The 18,744-nt window shown below is 46.1% G+C and overlaps 2 protein-coding genes across 2 annotated transcripts; both read right to left on the minus strand.

The window, feature by feature from the left end:
- Nucleotides 1-464: 464 nt before the first annotated feature.
- Nucleotides 465-2,730, minus strand: LOC138793925 (DNA damage-regulated autophagy modulator protein 1-like). Its single transcript, XM_069972672.1, has 9 exons — nt 2,516-2,730; nt 2,363-2,430; nt 2,026-2,168; nt 1,752-1,923; nt 1,590-1,645; nt 1,394-1,480; nt 1,145-1,279; nt 924-982; nt 465-799 (listed from the first exon to the last, which is right to left on the minus strand). Exons 1-7 carry the CDS (start codon nt 2,632-2,634, stop codon nt 1,199-1,201), a joined length of 726 nt encoding a protein of 241 aa, XP_069828773.1. The 5' UTR covers nt 2,635-2,730; the 3' UTR covers nt 465-799; nt 924-982; nt 1,145-1,198.
- Nucleotides 2,731-14,107: 11,377 nt separating this feature from the next.
- LOC138793926 (DNA damage-regulated autophagy modulator protein 1-like) lies at nt 14,108-16,467 on the minus strand. Its single transcript, XM_069972674.1, has 9 exons — nt 16,217-16,467; nt 16,070-16,137; nt 15,733-15,875; nt 15,459-15,630; nt 15,297-15,352; nt 15,101-15,187; nt 14,852-14,986; nt 14,631-14,689; nt 14,108-14,506 (listed from the first exon to the last, which is right to left on the minus strand). The coding sequence occupies exons 1-7, from the start codon at nt 16,333-16,335 to the stop codon at nt 14,906-14,908; spliced, it is 726 nt and encodes a 241-aa protein (XP_069828775.1). The 5' UTR covers nt 16,336-16,467; the 3' UTR covers nt 14,108-14,506; nt 14,631-14,689; nt 14,852-14,905.
- Between the last annotated feature and the right edge of the window lie 2,277 nt (nt 16,468-18,744).

Here is an 18,744-nt window from a genome sequence, read left to right on the forward strand (position 1 = left end):
CCTATGTAAGGTGAATGTGGCTTTTCCTGTATATTCTGTATTCTAAGAGCATGCAGGCTAACTGTTAGGGAAGATACGACAGTGAGCCCAAGCATTAGGCCCCCCAACTATCCCTAACTACTTGCCCATTAGATTATCGTCTGTAATGAGGTCACATTTCCTCCTATTTCCTATGTAAATTGTCTGCGCTTTCTGTGAAGTAACAGGCACCTGGGGATTCCTCTCCTGTGGGCTGTAAGATAGTAGCGGGGGATAACATGGCGCCCACCAGTAGGTAGAAGCTCTTCTTTTCATAGAAGGTTGTGACTTTTTGCAGGGTCGTCCCTTTCCCGCTGTGGTTACTATACGGTATTATTACAAATCATGCAGAAAACACTAGTGGTCATTATTTTATATCTTTATTAAGGACCCATAGGGGGAGATTTATCACAACTTGTCCATTGGTCATAAAGTCATTGCCCCCATTCACCCTGCCAGATTTACTAAGATTTATTCTCTAGGTGGGGCGGCTCCAGCTTTTCGGGCCTGTTCACATTGAGCAAAAGTGGCCAAATTTCAAGCCGCTGTTTCAGTTCCATTGTTTCGATGGGATTTCTCAGGTGTCTCCGCTCTCCGCCCAAAGAAGTGACGTGTAGTATAATGAGATGTTATAATCCAGCGTTGTCCGGATGGTCACTGGTTTATCTTCCTCCAGCCTCCTAGTTCTTTCCCCCTGGATGTTCCTCAGGGTTTTAGGGTTCAGAGTCTTTTCCCTCAGGCAGATGGAGACGCCTTCTCAGGATAACATTAGGGACAAACGCTAAGAAAAAGAAGAAGAAAGAAGATGAATGATCAGACATCACTGATCTCCAGGAACTCTATGAATATAAGAGGAAGAGGATTATATGTGGAGCCCATGAGACCTTCACACCTCATCTACTCACCTGGAAATCTGCTCAGAATCTCATATATATTCAGCTACCAGGACGGGAACATAGAAGATCTGCAGGAGATAGAAGGACAGAATAGAGGGGGTTAGTGTGCGGCTGTACTTACCAGGGGCTCTGGTATGGAAGGAGATGGAGGAGGACAGGTCTCCCAAGAGTTTCTATATTACTCTTCTATAGGACACATGTGTATTAGTGACATAGTGACAGGCACTCACCTCAGCACATCGTCCGGTACGTTCTATATAGACCCGAGTTGTTACTTCTGGATCTTATGCAGGGGTTTCGGGGTCCGGGGTCTTCTCCCTCAGGCTGATGGAGATGCCGTCTCGGGAGACCCTTAAAGTTAAACTCTAAGAAAAAAAAGAAGAAAGAACATTAATGATCACTTATCTCCAAAAACTTTCTCTATGAGGAATAGGATGATATCTGGAGCCCAATGAGACCTTCACCCGTCATCTACTCACCTGGAAATCTGCATAGCTGGTGAGTTGTTGTACCATCAGGCCGCAGAATCCCAGATACTCGCAGAGCAGGACGGGAAGATAGAAGATCTGCAGAAGGAAAGAATAGAGGGGGTGAGTGTCCGGCCGCACTGACCAGGGTGGAAGGAGATGGAGGAGGACATGTCCACCAAGTCTCTGATATGGGAGAGGAACTCACCTCAGCACATCGTCCTGTACACAGCTCTGCGTTGAAGGAGGCCATTCCTACAGCAACTGGAAAGAAACAGAGTAGTATAATTATATCGCCTCCTATACCGTCATGTCTGATCTATTCTACAATGGAGTCACCAGTGTATCCAGCGCACACCGCGTTACTTACGCAGAACAAGTATCACAGTGGTCACCAAGGCTCCGGCCAGTCTGACGTGGCACATCCAGCGGCTGCTGTAAGATCTTCCGTATAGACATACCGCTTGGCAAAGATTGTGAGTTGCCATGCCAACAAAGGCCGTCCCTGCGCCGATCCTGTGGGCTGTGGGATTGCTTCTCATCTAGAACATAAAGAGACGTGTCAGTGTCATACAAGCAATGACCCCTCTATATACCACTGAGCTCCTGTATACTACTATATACTGTATATACTGATAACTCACAGAAAAGAAGGCGTTGACAGAGTTGGCGATGCAGACGATCCAACCGACGGTCAATAGGATCCTCTGGACGATAATAAATCGCTTCTCCGATGGTTCAGACCGATGGATCATGAAGCTATAATGGAGGAAAGCGACGCCAGGTCCTGAAATAGAGAAGACGTGTTATCAGCACAGGTCCGGCCTATAGCGGCTCCAGGAGCCGGTGATGGGGATCATCTGCAGTGACGGCCACCGCTCAGCGCTATATAGTGATCAGAGATTTACCGCCATCACTGAGCGCTGGAGCCGCTGAGCTCTTCAGAATGTCACCGCCCTATAGGAAGCGGCAGCCACTTACCGAGGATGGAGGAGACCAGGAATACGGCTGTATATATGACGGACTCCGGGGGCTGTATACCCGTGTCACTGAAAGAGAGGGAAATATTGGGAGTTATATCATCATCACCATCATCATCATCATCATCTATAATAGTAATTCTTGGTCTCTTACCTGATGAACGGCCTCCTGTTGTGTCCGGAGAGGACGGTCAGGAGAAGCAGCACATAGAGGCCCCACAGATTCCAGATCACCCAGATCACAGGCACTATGGCCAATCCTCGCACCTCCATGACTTCTCTCTCTGCTCTCACAGATCAAGAAGGGCGATTGTTGTCAGGACGGGGATATTATGGGCTCGGAACCCGATGATGTCACTGATGCGGTTACTGTGTCATTGTGACATCATCAGACGGGTCTGGACATGATTGGTCCTCAGTGTTGCAGATCTTCTCTTCTGTATATTTGCTTCTACTTAATGTACATATTGTATTATTATGGGATGACTGTCACTATGGGCTGTATATATTATGGGATGCACTGTCACTATGGGCTGTATATATTATGGGATGCAGTGTCACTATGTTCTGTATATATTATGGGATGCACTGTCACTATGTTCTGTATATATTATGGGATGCACTGTCACTATGTTCTGTATATATTATGGGATGCACCATCACTATGGGCTGTATATATTATGGGATGCACAGTCATTATGGGCTGTATATATTATGGGATGCACCATCACTATGGGCTGTATATATTATGGGATGCACCGTCACTATGGGCTGTATATATTATGGGATGACTGTCACTATGGGCTGTATATATTATGGGATGCACCGTCACTATTGGCTATATATATTATGGGATGCAATGTCACTATGGGCTGTATACAATATAAGGCTATGTTCACACTACGTAAAAGTACGGCCGTTGGTGCCATCGGCCGCTTGCTTTACTGTGTGCTATGGGAACTTCAAAATTAGATTTTTTTTTAGGGACCTGATCAGGTTTAGGCTATGTTCACACTACGTAAAAAAAAAAGTGAATTTCAATGCCTCCGTTATATTTCGTCATTTTTGACCGTACCACTTCAGGTTGGCCGAGGCTCTGGGGTGCCAAAACATAAAAAAAACACCCCTAAAGGGACACCATTTAGAAAACTGCACCCCTCGAAGAATGTAACAAGGGGTGCGGTGAGCATTTGGACCCCACAGGTGCTTCACAGATTTTCAGAACAATGTGGCGTGAAAAAAGAAAAATTTATATTTTAAACTGAAATGTTGTTCTAGCCTTCAATTTTTCATTTTCACAAAGGGAAAAAAAAAACACCAAACGTGTAGCGCAGTTTCTCCCGAGTACAGAAATACCCCACATGTGGACATAAAGTGCCAAGCGGGTGCAGCACGAGCCTCCAAAGGGAAGGAGCGCCAATTGGCTTTTGGAAGCTGGATTTCACTGGAATGGATTTCAAGGGTCATGTCGCATTTACAGAGCCCTCGTGCTGCCAAAACACTGGAAACCCCCCACAAGTGACCCCATTCTGGAAACTACACCCCTCAAGGAATCTAACAAGGGGTGCAGTGAGGATATGGACCCCACTGGTGACGGGCACAAATGTGGAACAATGTGACGTGAAAGGGAAAAATGTCATTATGTGCCCGTCATCAAGGGGTCCATATCCTCACTCAGGCCCGGATTGGTAATCTGGCAAAGCGGGCAAATGCCCCCTGGGCTGCCAGTATTACCAATCCGGGGGCCGCCGGTCCTGGCCCCCATCTGCGCCGGCCCTCAGCAGTGGCTGCAAGAATAGCGTAGCCGGCCGCTGCTCTATTCATTCAGCCTCTGCAGAGGGCCGGCGCCCTGTCCCTTTAACTGTGAGCGTTCACGATGAACGCTCACAGCTTGCAGCGGCCGCACTCTGCCTGTGACTGACAGAGCCAGGGAGCCATTGGCCCCCGGCCCTGCCAGTCACTCCTGTGGCCGGCCAGTCTTCCAAGCTGGAAGGTGTCAGGGCCGGCCCAGGGCCGCAGACGTGCCGCGCGCAGGCAAGTCTGCAGGTACCTCTGACAGGACCCCAGCGGTTGACGTCACTTCCCTGGCGCGCTGCTGAGGACCTGGGAGGAAAGACGCAGCCGCCGAGCTGCAGCAGCAGGGAGAAGAAGCTGCAGACTCAAGATCTGGGACCGGGAGGAAGAAGCTGCCGGGAGCGAGGTGACAGGTGAGAATGTGTTTTTTTCTTTTTTTAACCCCTTCACATGTGGCCATGGTGGGGGGGAGGCTATTCTATATGGGGGGATGCACAGGGGGGCTATTCTATATTGGGGGGGGGGGATGCACAGGGGGGGGCTATTCTATATTGGGGGATGCACGGGGGGGGAATTCTATATTGGGGGGGGTGCACGGGGGGGCTATTCTAAATTGGGGGGGATGCAAGGGAGGCTACTCTATATTGGGGGATGCACAGGGGGGCTATTCTATATTGGGGGGATGCACAGGGGAGGCTATTCTATATTGGGGGATGCACAGGGGAGGCTATTCTATATTGGGGGGATGCACGGCGGGGGGCTATTCTATATTGGAAGATGCACAGGGGAGGCTATTCTATATTGGGGGGATGCACAGGGGAGGCTATTATATATTGGGGGGTGCACGGGGGGGCTATTCTATATTGGGGGGATGCACAGGGGAGGCTATTCTATATTGGGGGGATGCACGGGGGGCTATTCTATATTGGGGGGATGCACAGGGGGGCTATTCTATATTGGGGGGATGCACGGGGGGGCTATTCTATATTGGGGGATGCCAGGGGGGGCTATTCTATATTGGGGATGCACAAGGCAGGCTATTCTATATTGGGGATGCATAAGGCAGGCTATTCTATATTAGGGGGGATGCACGGGGGCTATTCTATTTTGGGGAAGGCACAGGGTAGGCTATTTTATATTGGGGGGATGCACGGTGGGGGGCTATAATTTATTGGGGGGATGCACGGGGGGGTCTATTCTATATTGGGGGGATGCACGAGGGGGGCTATTCTATATTGGGGGATGCACGGGGGGCTATTCTATATTGGGGGATGCACGGGGGGGCTATTCTATATTGGGGGGATGCACGAGGGGGCTATTCTATATTGGGGGATGCACGGGGGTGCCTATTTTATATTGGGGGGATGCAGAGGAGGCTATTCTATATTGGGTAGATGCACAGGGGAGGCTATTCTATATTGGGGGATGCACAGGGGAGGCTATTCTATATTGGGGGGATGCACGGGGTGCTATTCTATATTGGGGATGCACAAGGGAGGCTATTCTATATTGGGGATGCACGGGGTGCTATTCTATATTGGGGATGCACAAGGGAGGCTATTCTATAGTGAGGGGATGCACGGGGGGCTATTCTATATTGGGGGATGCACGGGGGGCTATTCCATTATGGGGGGATGCAGGGGGGGCTATTCTATATTGGGGGGATGCACGAGGGGGGGGCTATTCTATATTGGTGGATGCAAGGAGGGCTATTCTATATTGGGGGGATGCACGGGGGGGGCTATTCTATATTGGGGGGATACAGGGGAGGCTATTCTATATTGGGAGATGCACAGGGGGGCTATTCTATATTGGGGATGCACAGGGGGACTATTCTATATTGGGGGGATGCAAGGGGGGGTATTCTATATTGGGGGGATGCAGGGGGGGCTATTCTATATTGGGGGATGCATGGGGGGCTATTCTATATGGGGGATGCATGGGGGGCTATTCTATATGGGGGAATGCTAGGGGGGGCTATTCTATATGGGGGGATGTTCAGGGGGGCTATTCTATATTGGGGGATGTTCAGGGGGGCTATTCTATATTGGGGGATGTTCAGGGGGGCTATTCTATATTGGGGGATGTTCAGGGGGCTATTCTATATGGGGGGATGCTCAAGGGGGCTATTCTTTATGGGGGGATGTTCAAGGGGATATTCTATATGGGGGGATGCAGGGGGTTATTCTATATGGGGGGATGCAGGGGGGACTATTCTACATGGGGGGATGCACAGGGGGGCTATTCTATATGGGGGGATGCTCAGGGGTGCTATTCTATATGGGGGGAAGTTCAGGGGTGCTATTCTATATTGGGGGATGCTCAGGGGGCTATTCTATATTGGGGGATGCACGGGGGGCTATTCTATATGGGGGGATGCAGGGGGGGCTATTCTATATTGGGGGATGCACGGGGGACTATTCTATATGGGGGGATGCACAGGGGGCTATTCTATATTGGGGGATGCACGGGGGGCTATTCTATATTGGGGGATGCACGGGGGACTATTCTATATGGGGGGGATGCAGGGGGGCTATTCTATATTGGGGGATGCACGGGAGCTATTCTATATGGGGGGATGTACAGCAGGGGGGCTATTCTATATGGAGAGATGTGCAGCGGGGGAGGGGAGGCTATTATATATGGAGGGATGTATAGATGAGGATGTATAGAGGAAGATGTTGCTGGAGCAAGAAGCCTAAAATGTCTGTCTGGCAGATCCCGTGGAGAGGAGTCCTGGCCAGAGAAGCCTTCATGATGGCCGGAGCCAAATGGAGAGGAAAAGGAAAAGTGGACGTCTCTTCATGCAGAGAAGACGCCTACTGTGAGTGACAGGATGTAACTGCACTATAATCACTTATAAAGTCTGCAGAACCTTTATACAGCTGGGATCTACCGCGGTATCAGTGGTGTCAAACTCCTTCCTTCCAAGTGTTGCAAAACTACAATTCCCGTCATGCTTTAGCTGTCCAGGCATGATGGGATTTGTAGTGATGTAGCAGCTGGAGTGTGACACCTGTGTTCTCTGGTCACTGCTTTGGGAGAATATTGGTCTTTAGTGGCTGTTATTTGGTGCCAGTATAGTGGTATTATGCTGTCACCATATGCTGAGAGTAGTGGGCATGGTGTGATGGTATAGTGGTATTATCCAGTCACCATATGCTGAGAGTAGGGGGCATGGTGTGATGGTATAGTGGTATTATCCAGTCACCGTATGGTGAGAGTGGTATAGTGTGATGGTGTGTGGTGTGATGGTATAGTGGTATTATCCAGTCACCGTATGGTGAGAGTAGTGGGCATGGTGTGATGGTATAGTGGTATTATGCAGTCACCGTATGCTGAGGGTAGTGGGCATGGTGTGATGGTATAGTGGTATTATGCAGTCACCGTATGCTGAGGGTAGTGGGCATGGTGTGATGGTATAGTGGTATTATGCAGTCACCGTATGCTGAGGGTAGTGGGCATGGTGTGATGGTATAGTGGTATTATGCAGTCACCGTATGCTGAGGGTAGTGGGCATGGTGTGATGGTATTACTCGTCCTGTGTATTCTGGTATTATTGGTAATACTAGTGTTTTATAACGTGGATTATATTCAGTCACAGTGTAGCGGTATTCGTCACTATGTGGTGGTAATGGCCGTGCTCATGGTGTGGTGGTAATGGCCGTGCTCATGGTGTGGTGGTAATGGCCGTGCTCATGGTGTGGTGGTATTATTTGTTACTTATATACTGGTAGTATTGGCAATATTGGTAGGTTTGCTTAGTAACAGTATGGCAGTAACGTGTACAGTATGGTGATAATATTTGCTTACTGGTGTTATTAACTATGACTGTATTATCATTAACAGAAAGATCTAGATAGATAGGGGATAGATAGATAGATAGATAGATAGATAGATAGAGAGAGAGAGAGAGAGAGATAGAGAGATAGGAGATAGATAGATAGATAGATAGATAGATAGATAGATAGATAGATAGATAGATAGGAGATAGATAGATAGATAGATAGATGGATGGATGGATGGATGGATGGATGGATAGATAGATAGATAGATAGATAGATAGATAGATAGATAGATAGGAGATAGATAGATAGATAGATAGATAGATAGATAGATAGATAGATAGGAGATAGATAGATAGATAGATAGATAGATAGGAAAAAGATAGATAGATAGATAGATAGATAGATAGATAGATAGATAGATAGATAGGAGATAGATAGATAGATAGATAGATAGATAGATAGATAGATAGGAGATAGATAGATAGGAGATAGATAGATAGAAGATAGAGATAGAGAGAGAGAGATAGATAATAGATAGATAGATAGATAGATAGATAGATAGATAGGAGATAGATAGATAGATAGATAGATAGATAGATAGATAGATAGATAGGAGATAGATAGATAGATAGATGAGAGATAGATAGATAGATAGATAGATAGATAGGAGATAGATAGATAGATAGATAGATAGATAGATAGATAGATAGGAGATAGATAGATAGATAGATAGATAGATAGATAGATAGATAGGAGATAGATAGATAGATAGATAGGAGATAGATAGATAGGAGATAGATAGATAGATAGATAGATAGATAGATAGGAGATAGATAGATAGATAGATAGATAGATAGATAGATAGATAGATAATAGATAGATAGATAGGAGATAGATAGATAGATAGATAGATAGATAGATAGATAGATAGATAGATAGATAGATAGATAGATAGGAGATAGGAGATAGATAGATAGATAGATAGATAGATAGATAGATAGATAGATCTACCAGCTTATTATGTAGCTTTGATTACGCATGAGATCACAACCAGACACATTTTAATAAATAAAACCTTACTACTTATACCGCCATTATGTGGAGTGCAGACATAGTCAGGATAAAAGGGATTAAAAAAAATATAGTAACTTTTGTCCAAAAACAGCACCACCCCTGTCTTCAGGTTATGTGAGGTATTACAACTTGGCTCCATTCACTTCAAATAAACTGAGCTGCAATACCTCACACAAACTGAGGTGTGGCGCTGTTTCTGGAAGAAGGTGGCCATGTTTTTCTCCTTTAAAGGGAATCTGTGAGGTCCATACCAGGTCTCCGGCTGTAGATCTCAGCAGACAGGGGTGTGGGAGATATCACTGATAGGACCTTTAATCCAGTGTAAACTTTTATAATTGTCCTTTTTATTACCAACTAAAGTTTCACAAGAGCAGCCGCAGCAGCAGCACCCTATACGTCCATCAGTCAGAGCAGAAAGGGGCGGGGCAAAAGGTGCTGCTGTGGCTCCACCTCTCTGACACTTCAGCTGGTAATGAAAAGAAAGATTACAGAGGTTTACACTGGACTAAAGGACCGGTCCCTGACCTGTACGCTGGGATCTACAGCTGTGCACCTGGTATGGACCCCACAGGTTCCCTTTAAGGGCACGTTCATACCTAATCCAATGCGGATTTGATGCTTCTGATTTAATCAGTTGAAATAAACACATAAATATGGCGCATCAAATCCACAGCAGATTATGTTATAGCATTATTTTTAGGTGCTGATGGTGGGCTTCACATGTTTAAAGGGAACCAATCAGCCCATTTGAGCTGATATGGTTCCCTTGAGCATTGTATAAAGCACCTGGAGCGGCTAGATACGAGCGGTGAGCCGCCCACCATGACTACTTCCCCGCTTGTATCTAGTCACGAGCCGGGGAATAAAAGTAATTTTCTCCGTTATAAAGCACCGGCTGCGGCTGCGGACAGTACGTGCAGGGGCCGCTCCAGGTGCTTTATACAATGCTCAAGGGAACCATATCAGCTCAAACGGGCTGATTGGTTCCCTTTAAGGGAGTAGTGGGGGACATGGCTAAATGAAGCAGAATTGATATACCATGATATGTTATGTGGGCTGCTGGGGTTTGATTGGGCTGATTTTAAGTCCCAGTCCGGCCCTGTCCTCACTGCACCCCTTGTTAGATCCATTTAGTTTCCAGAATGGGGTCACATTTGGGGGTTTCCACTGTCTTGGCAGCACGAGGGCTGTGCGAATCCGACATTCATCCATTCTTGCCAAATTCAGCCTCCAAAATCCAAATGGCGCTCCTTCCCTTCGGAGGCTTACCCTGCACCCACATGGCGCTTTATGTCCACAGGTGGCGTATTTCCGGAATCGGGGGAAATTGCTCTACACATTTTGTGTGTGGTTTTTTATCACTTTTAACCCTTTTGAAAATGAAAATATCAAGGCTAGACCAACATTATAGTGTAAAAATTGTAATATTTCATTTTCACGCCACATTGTTCCACATTTGTGCCCGTCACCAGTGGGGTCCATAAGCTCACTACACCCCTTGTTACATTCCTGTGGGGGATTTGACTTGGCAGCACAGGGAGTTTTTATCTACAACATAGCCCTCGAAATCCATTCTACCCAAATCCATCCCCAAAAAGCTAAATGGCGCTCCTTCCCATTGGAGGCTCGTCTTGCGGCCGTATAGCGCCTTAAGTCCACATGGGGGGTATTTCCGTACTCTGGGGAAATTTCTCTACATGTTTTGTTTTGTTTCTTCTCTTTTAACCCCTTGTGCAAATGAGAAATATTAAGACTAAATCAATAATGTTGTGTAAAAATTACATTTTTTACACTTAAACATTGGCCTAGCCGTGAATTTTTCATTTTCACAAGGGTTTAAAAGAGAAAAAAAACACAAAACGTGTAGAGCAGTTTGTCCGGAGTACGGAAATACCCCACATGTGGACATAAAGGGAAGGGAAGGAGCGCCATTTGGCTCTTGGAGGCTGGATTTGGCTGGAATGGATTTCGAGGGCCATGTTGCATTTACAAAGACCTTATGCTGCCAGGACAGTGGAAACCCCCCACAAGTGACCCCATTCTGGAAACTATACCCCTCAAAGAATCTAACAAGGGGTGCAGTGCGCATATGGACCCCACTGGTGACGGGCACAGATGTGGAACAATGTGACGTAAAAGTGAAAAAAATCTCATTTTTCATTTTCACAGCACAAATGTGCCCGTCACCAGTGGGGTCCATATGCGCACTGCACCCCTTGTTAGATTCCTTGAGGGGTGTAGTTTCCAGAATGGGGTCACTTTGGGGGGGTTTCCGCTGTCCGCTGGCTTACCCTGCACCCACATGGCACTTTATGTCCCCATGTCGGGTATTTCCGTACTTAGGGGAAATTGCGCTACACATTTTGTGTTTTTTTTATCTTTTAACCCCTTGTGAAAATGAAAAAATAAAGACTAGATCAATGATTTAGAGTAAACATTTAAATTTTTTTTACACTAAAGGTTGGTCTAGCCTTGATTATTTTTCATTTCCACAAGGGGTAAAAGAGAAAATAAACGCAAAACGTGTAGGGTAATTTCCCCTGAGTACAAAAATACCCCACATGTGGACATAATGTGCCATATGGGCACAGAGCAAGCCACCAAAGGGACAGAGCGCCATTTAGAGGCTGGAATGGAGGACGGAGGCCATGTCACCTTTACAAAGCTCCTGTGCTGCCAGGACAGTGGGAACCCCCAACAAGTGACCCCATTCTGGAAACTACACCCCATAAGGAATCTAACAAGGGGAGCAGTGAGCATATGGACCCCACTGGTGACGGGCACATATGTAAAACATGTGCTGTGAAGATGAAAAATACAACTTTTTTCACTTTTACAGGGGGCCATATCCCCGCTGTCCCCCTTGTTAGATTCCATAAGGGGTATAGTTTCCAGAATGGGGTCACTTTGGGTTTGTAAATGCAACATGGCAAGCCTCTAATGGGAATGGCGGCCATACCTATTTAGCTGGGGAAAAGGGACAATTTTAATTTATTTGGGAGTATTAGGCCAATTATTAGTTTATAAGGTTGAAAATGACAGGTGTCCATCAAATTCAGATGATCCAGTTGATCCACAGGAAGGCGAAAAACCCTCGTGAGGCAGACGACAGTAGCCCCATCACAGGGGAAAAATTCCTTCCCGACTCCATAATAGCGATCAGAATAATCCCTGGATCAACGTGACCCCTGAAATAGGAATAGGGGACAGAATTTAGATAATGTAGAACCCCAATGACGTGTGGTGCGCCTTGAAGCGATCCAGTATGCAGAGGCCGGGGTGATCAGGACAGGCGTCACACTGGAAATGGTGTCCTTCCTGATCCCCCTGTTACGCCACACTCTGCACTTCTTCTGGGGTCTCCCGTTCTCCAGTGTGGGGGACGTCACCTGGAAAATGTTGTCCCTGTACGATACGGGGTCCTTCATATCCAGAAGCGCTGGGGCCCGCTCCATGGCTGCTAAATATCAGGGCTTTGATCACTGCTTCCTGGAATTCAAGGAATTTCCCCAGGTGGCCGGCACATCGGTACAGCACAAAAGCGTTGTACATCGCTGTCTGTACCAGATATACGGCCACCTTTTTATACCACCGTCTGGTTTTTCTCGTGGCGTTATATGGTTTGAGGACTTGATCTGAGAGATCAACCCAATAGCGGCGATCTGGAGGGTGGCACCTTGGCCCCCTTTACTATACACAGTAATGGTGATTGGTGGTGTCTCAGACAGAACCAATCACCATTGATTTCGGGGACCTCGGGTCACTGATGACCCAGAATCGCCGGCACAGGGGGTGTAATTGACCTCCCGTGCTGACAAGCTAAGATGGCCTGCTGTGTAATACAGCAGCCATCATTACCCGATTGCTGTGTGTTTACTGTATACAGTATATTATAGGATGCACTGTCACTATGGGTTGTATATATTATGGAATGCAATGTCTCTATGGGCTGTATACAGTGTATTATGTAATGCAATGTCTCTATGGGCTGTATATATTATGGGATGCACTGTCACTATGGGTTGTATATATTATGGGATGCACTGTCACTATGGGCTGTATATATTAAGGGTGCACTGTCACTATGGGCTGTATATATTATAGGATGCACTGTCACTATGGGCTGTATATATTAAGGGTGCACTGTCACTATGGGCTGTATATATTAAGGGTGCACTGTCACTATGGGTTGTATACAGTATATTATGGAATGCAATGTCTCTATGGGCTGTATATATTATGGGATGCACTGTTACTATGGGCTGTATATATTATGGGATGCAGTGTCACTATGGGCTGTATATATTATGGGATGCAATGTCACTATGGGCTGTATATATTATGGGATGCAATGTCACTATGTGCTGTATATATTATGGGATGCAGTGTCACTATGGGCTGTATACAGTATATAATGGAATGCAATGTCTCTATGGGCTGTATATATTATGGGATGCACTGTTACTATGGGCTGTATATATTATGGGATGCACTGTTACTATGGGCTGTATATATTATGGGATGCAGTGTCACTATGGGCTGTATATATTATGGGATGCAATGTCACTATGGGCTGTATATATTATGGGATGCAATGTCACTATGTGCTGTATATATTATGGGATGCAGTGTCACTATGGGCTGTATACAGTATATAATGGAATGCAATGTCTCTATGGGCTGTATATATTATGGGATGCACTGTCACTATAGGCTGTATATATTATGGGATGCAGTGTCACTATGGGCTGTATATATTATGGGATGCACTGTCACTATGGGCTGTATATACCTTGCCAATTAGGGTCTTGTTTGGTAAGTATCAATCGTCTGTCCATGAAGTCACATTGCCTCCTATTTCCTATGTAAATTGTCTGCGCTTTCTGTGAAGTAACAGGCACCTGGGGATTCCTCTCCTGTGGGCTGTAAGATGGTAGCGGGGGATAACATGGCGCCCACCAGTAGGTAGAAGCTCTTCTTTTCATAATAGGTTGTGACTTTTTGCAGGGTCGTCCCTTTCCCGCTGTGGTTACTATACGGTATTATTACAAATCATGCAGAAAACACTAGTGGTCATTATTTTATATCTTTATTAAGGACCCATAGGGGGAGATTTATCACAACTTGTCCATCAGTCATAAAGTCATTGCCCCATTCACCCTGCCAGATTTACTAAGATTTATTCTCTGGGTGGGGCGGCTCCAGCTTTTCGGGCCTGTTCACACTGAGCAAAAGTGGCCAAATTTCAAGCCGCTGTTTCAGTTCCATTGTTTCGATGGGATTTCTCAGGTGTCTCCGCTCTCCGCCCAAAGAAGTGACGTGTAGTATAATGAGATGTTATAATCCAGCGTTGTCCGGATGGTCACTGGTTTATCTTCCTCCAGCCTCCTAGTTCTTTCCCCCTGGATGTTCCTCAGGGTTTTAGGGTTCGGAGTCTTTTCCCTCAGGCAGATGGAGACGCCTTCTCAGGATAACATTAGGGACAAACGCTAAGAAAAAGAAGAAGAAAGAAGATGAATGATCAGACATCACTGATCTCCAGGAACTCTATGAATATATGAGGAAGAGGATTATATGTGGAGCCCATGAGACCTTCACACCTCATCTACTCACCTGGAAATCTGCTCAGAATCTCATATATATTCAGCTACCAGGACGGGAGCATAGAAGATCTGCAGGAGATAGAAGGACAGAATAGAGGGGGTTAGTGTGCGGCTGTACTTACCAGGGGCTCTGGTATGGAAGGAGATGGAGGAGGACATGTCTCCCAAGAGTTTCTATATTACTCTTCTATAGGACACATGTGTATTAGTGACATAGTGACAGGCACTCACCTCAGCACATCGTCCGGTACGTTCTATATAGACCCGAGTTGTTACTTCTGGATCTTATGCAGGGGTTTCGGGGTCCGGGGTCTTCTCTCTCAGGCTGATGGAGATGCCGTCTCGGGAGACCCTTAAAGTTAAACTCTAAGAAAAACAAGAAGAAAGAACATTAATGATCACTTATCTCCAAAAACTTTCTCTATGAGGAATAGGATGATATCTGGAGCCCAATGAGACCTTCACCCGTCATCTACTCACCTGGAAATCTGCATAGCTGGTGAGTTGTTGTACCATCAGGCCGCAGAATCCCAGATACTCGCAGAGCAGGACGGGAAGATAGAAGATCTGCAGAAGGAAAGAATAGAGGGGGTGAGTGTCCGGCCGCACTGACCAGGGTGGAAGGAGATGGAGGAGGACATGTCCACCAAGTCTCTGATATGGGAGAGGAACTCACCTCAGCACATCGTCCTGTACACAGCTCTGCGTTGAAGGAGGCCATTCCTACAGCAACTGGAAAGAAACAGAATAGTATAATTATATCGCCTCCTATACCGTCATGTCTGATCTATTCTACAATGGAGTCACCAGTGTATCCAGCGCACACCGCGTTACTTACGCAGAACAAGTATCACAGTGGTCACCAAGGCTCCGGCCAGTCTGACGTGGCACATCCAGCGGCTGCTGTAAGATCTTCCGTATAGACATACCGCTTGGCAAAGATTGTGAGTTGCCATGCCAACAAAGGCCGTCCCTGCGCCGATCCTGTGGGCTGTGGGATTGCTTCTCATCTAGAACATAAAGAGACGTGTCAGTGTCATACAAGCAATGACCCCTCTATATACCACTGAGCTCCTGTATACTACTATATACTGTATATACTGATAACTCACGGAAAAGAAGGCGTTGACAGAGTTGGCGATGCAGACGATCCAACCGACGGTCAATAGGATCCTCTGGACGATAATAAATCGCTTCTCCGATGGTTCAGACCGATGGATCATGAAGCTATAATGGAGGAAAGCGACGCCAGGTCCTGAAATAGAGAAGACGTGTTATCAGCACAGGTCCGGCCTATAGCGGCTCCAGGAGCCGGTGATGGGGATCATCTGCAGTGATGGCCGCCGCTCAGCGCTATATAGTGATCAGAGATTTACCGCCATCACTGAGCGCTGGAGCCGCTGAGCTCTTCAGAATGTCACCGCCCTATAGGAAGCGGCAGCCACTTACCGAGGATGGAGGAGACCAGGAATACGGCTGTATATATGACGGACTCCGGGGGCTGTATACCCGTGTCACTGAAAGAGATGGAGAGATTGGGAGTTATATCATCATCATCATCATCATCATCTATAATAGTAATTCCTGGTCTCTTACCTGATGAACGGCCGCCTGTTGTGTCCGGAGAGGACGGTCAGGAGAACCAGCACATAGAGGCCCCACAGATTCCAGATCACCCAGATCACAGGCACTATGGCCAATCCTCGCACCTCCATGACTTCTCTCTCTGCTCTCACAGATCAAGAAGGGCGATTGTTGTCAGGCCGGGGATATTATGGGCTCGGAACCCGATGATGTCACTGATGCGGTTACTGTGTCATTGTGACATCATCAGACGGGTCTGCACGTGATTGGTCCTCAGTGTTGCAGATCTTCTCTCCTGTATATTTGCTTCTACTTAATGTACATATTGTATTATTATGGGATGCACCGTCACTATGGGCTGTATATATTATGGGATGAATGTCACTATGGGCTGTATATATTATGGGATGCACTGTCATTATGGGCTGTATACAGTATATTATGGGATGCACCGTCACTATGGCCTGTATATATAATGGGATGCACTGTCACTATGGGCTGTATATATTATGGGATGCACTGTCACTATGGGCTGTATATATTATGGGATGCAATGTAACTATGGGCTGTATATATAATGGGATGCACTGTCACTATGGGCTGTATATATTATGGGATGCACTGTCACTATGGGCTGTATATATTATGGGATACACCGTCACTATGGGCTGTATATATTATGGGATGCACCGTCACTATGGGCTGTATATATTATGGGATACACCGTCACTATGGGCTGTATATATTATGGGATGCACCGTCACTATGGGCTGTATACAGTATATTATGGGATGCACCGTCACTATGGGCTGTATATATTATGGGATGCACCGTCACTATGGCCTGTATATATAATGGGATGCACTGTCACTATGGGCTGTATATATTATGGGATGCACTGTCACTATGGGCTGTATATATTATGGGATGCACTGTCACTATGGGCTGTATATATTATGGGATACACCGTCACTATGGGCTGTATATATTATGGGATGCACCGTCACTATGGGCTGTATATATTATGGGATACACCGTCACTATGGGCTGTATATATTATGGGATGCACCGTCACTATGGGCTGTATACAGTATATTATGGGATGCACCGTCACTATGGGCTGTATATATTATGGGATGCAGTGTCACTATGGGCTGTATACAGTATATTATGGGATGCACCGTCACTATGGGCTGTATATATTATGGGATGCACCGCCACTATGGGCTGTATATATTATGGGATGCACTGTCACTATGGGCTGTATTTATTATGGGATGCAATATAACTATGGGCTGTATATATTATGGGATGACTGTCACTATGGGCTGTATATATTATGGGATGCACTGTCATTATGGGCTGTATACAGTATATTATGGGATGCAATGTCACTATGGGCTGTATATATTATATTATTGGATGTATTGTTTTTATGAGCTGTATATATTATGGGCTGTATATATTATGGGATGCACCGTCACTCTGGGCTGTATACAGTATATTATGGGATGCGCCGTCACTATGGGCTGTATATATTATGGGATGCACCGTCACTATGGGCTGTATATATTATAGGATGCACCGTCACTATGGGCTGTATATATTATGGTATGCACCGTCACCATGGGCTTTATATATTATGGGATGCAGTGTCACTATGGGCTGTATATATTATGGGATGCAATGTCACTATGGGCTGTATATATTATGGGATGCACCGTCACTCTGGGCTGTATATATTATGGGATGCACCGTCACTATGGGCTGTATACAGTATATTATGGGATGCACCGTCACTATGGGCTGTATATATTAAGCGATGCAATGTCACTATGGGCTGTATATAGTATGGGATGCACTGTCACTATGGGCTGTATACAGTATATTATGGGATGCAGTGTCACTATGGGCTGTATATAATATGGGATGCACTGTCACTATGGGCTGTATACAGTATATTATGGGATGCAGTGTCACTATGGGCTGTATACAGTATATTATGGGATGCACCGTCACTATGGGCTTTATATATTATGGGATGCACCGTCACTATGGGCTGTATATAATATGGGATGCACTGTCACTATGGGCTGTATACAGTATATTATGGGATGCAGTGTCACTATGGGCTGTATACAGTATATTATGGGATGCAATGTCACTATGGGAAGTATATACTAGGGGATGCATTCAGGGCCGGCTCCAGATTTTTGTGGGCCCTTCAACAGGCCCCTTAGTATAGCAAATTATGTGGCATCATTGTTAGCGGGGCTCTATCTCTCGATTCTGTGTAGGTGAACAGCAGTGTATTATATACTTATTATCCCCCCCCCCCTCCCATATGAGTGTGTATACATCTATCTCTTGGGCATATATACACACACTCATGCAAGGGGGGGAATAATAAATATATAATACACTGCTCATCAGGGCCGGACTGGGACTTAAAGTCAGCCCTGGCAATCAAACCCCAGCAGCCCACATACCATATCCTTCCCTATATATCATGGATAGCGGTGTAAAATACGCGCTGTAGC

The sequence above is a fragment of the Dendropsophus ebraccatus genome, chromosome 5, assembly GCF_027789765.1.
Source record: "Dendropsophus ebraccatus isolate aDenEbr1 chromosome 5, aDenEbr1.pat, whole genome shotgun sequence".
In the NCBI taxonomy this organism is placed as follows: domain Eukaryota; kingdom Metazoa; phylum Chordata; class Amphibia; order Anura; family Hylidae; genus Dendropsophus; species Dendropsophus ebraccatus.

What these genes read in the sequence shown, in the direction of transcription:
- LOC138793925 (XM_069972672.1), bottom strand. Translation starts at nt 2,634, where the DNA reads ATGGAGGTGCGAGGATTGGCCATAGTGCCTGTGATCTGGGTGATCTGG. An exon ending in AACAGGAGGCCGTTCATCAG is followed by an intron (nt 2,431 to 2,515) that starts GTAAGAGACCAA and finishes CCTCTCTTTCAG; the next exon opens with TGACACGGGTATACAGCCCC. An exon ending in CCAGCTATGCAGATTTCCAG is followed by an intron (nt 1,280 to 1,393) that starts GTGAGTAGATGA and finishes TTTTTTTCTTAG; the next exon opens with AGTTTAACTTTAAGGGTCTC.
- LOC138793926 (XM_069972674.1), bottom strand. Translation starts at nt 16,335, where the DNA reads ATGGAGGTGCGAGGATTGGCCATAGTGCCTGTGATCTGGGTGATCTGG. An exon ending in CCTGGTCTCCTCCATCCTCG is followed by an intron (nt 15,876 to 16,069) that starts GTAAGTGGCTGC and finishes TCTCTATTTCAG; the next exon opens with GACCTGGCGTCGCTTTCCTC. An exon ending in CACTGTGATACTTGTTCTGC is followed by an intron (nt 15,353 to 15,458) that starts GTAAGTAACGCG and finishes GTTTCTTTCCAG; the next exon opens with TTGCTGTAGGAATGGCCTCC.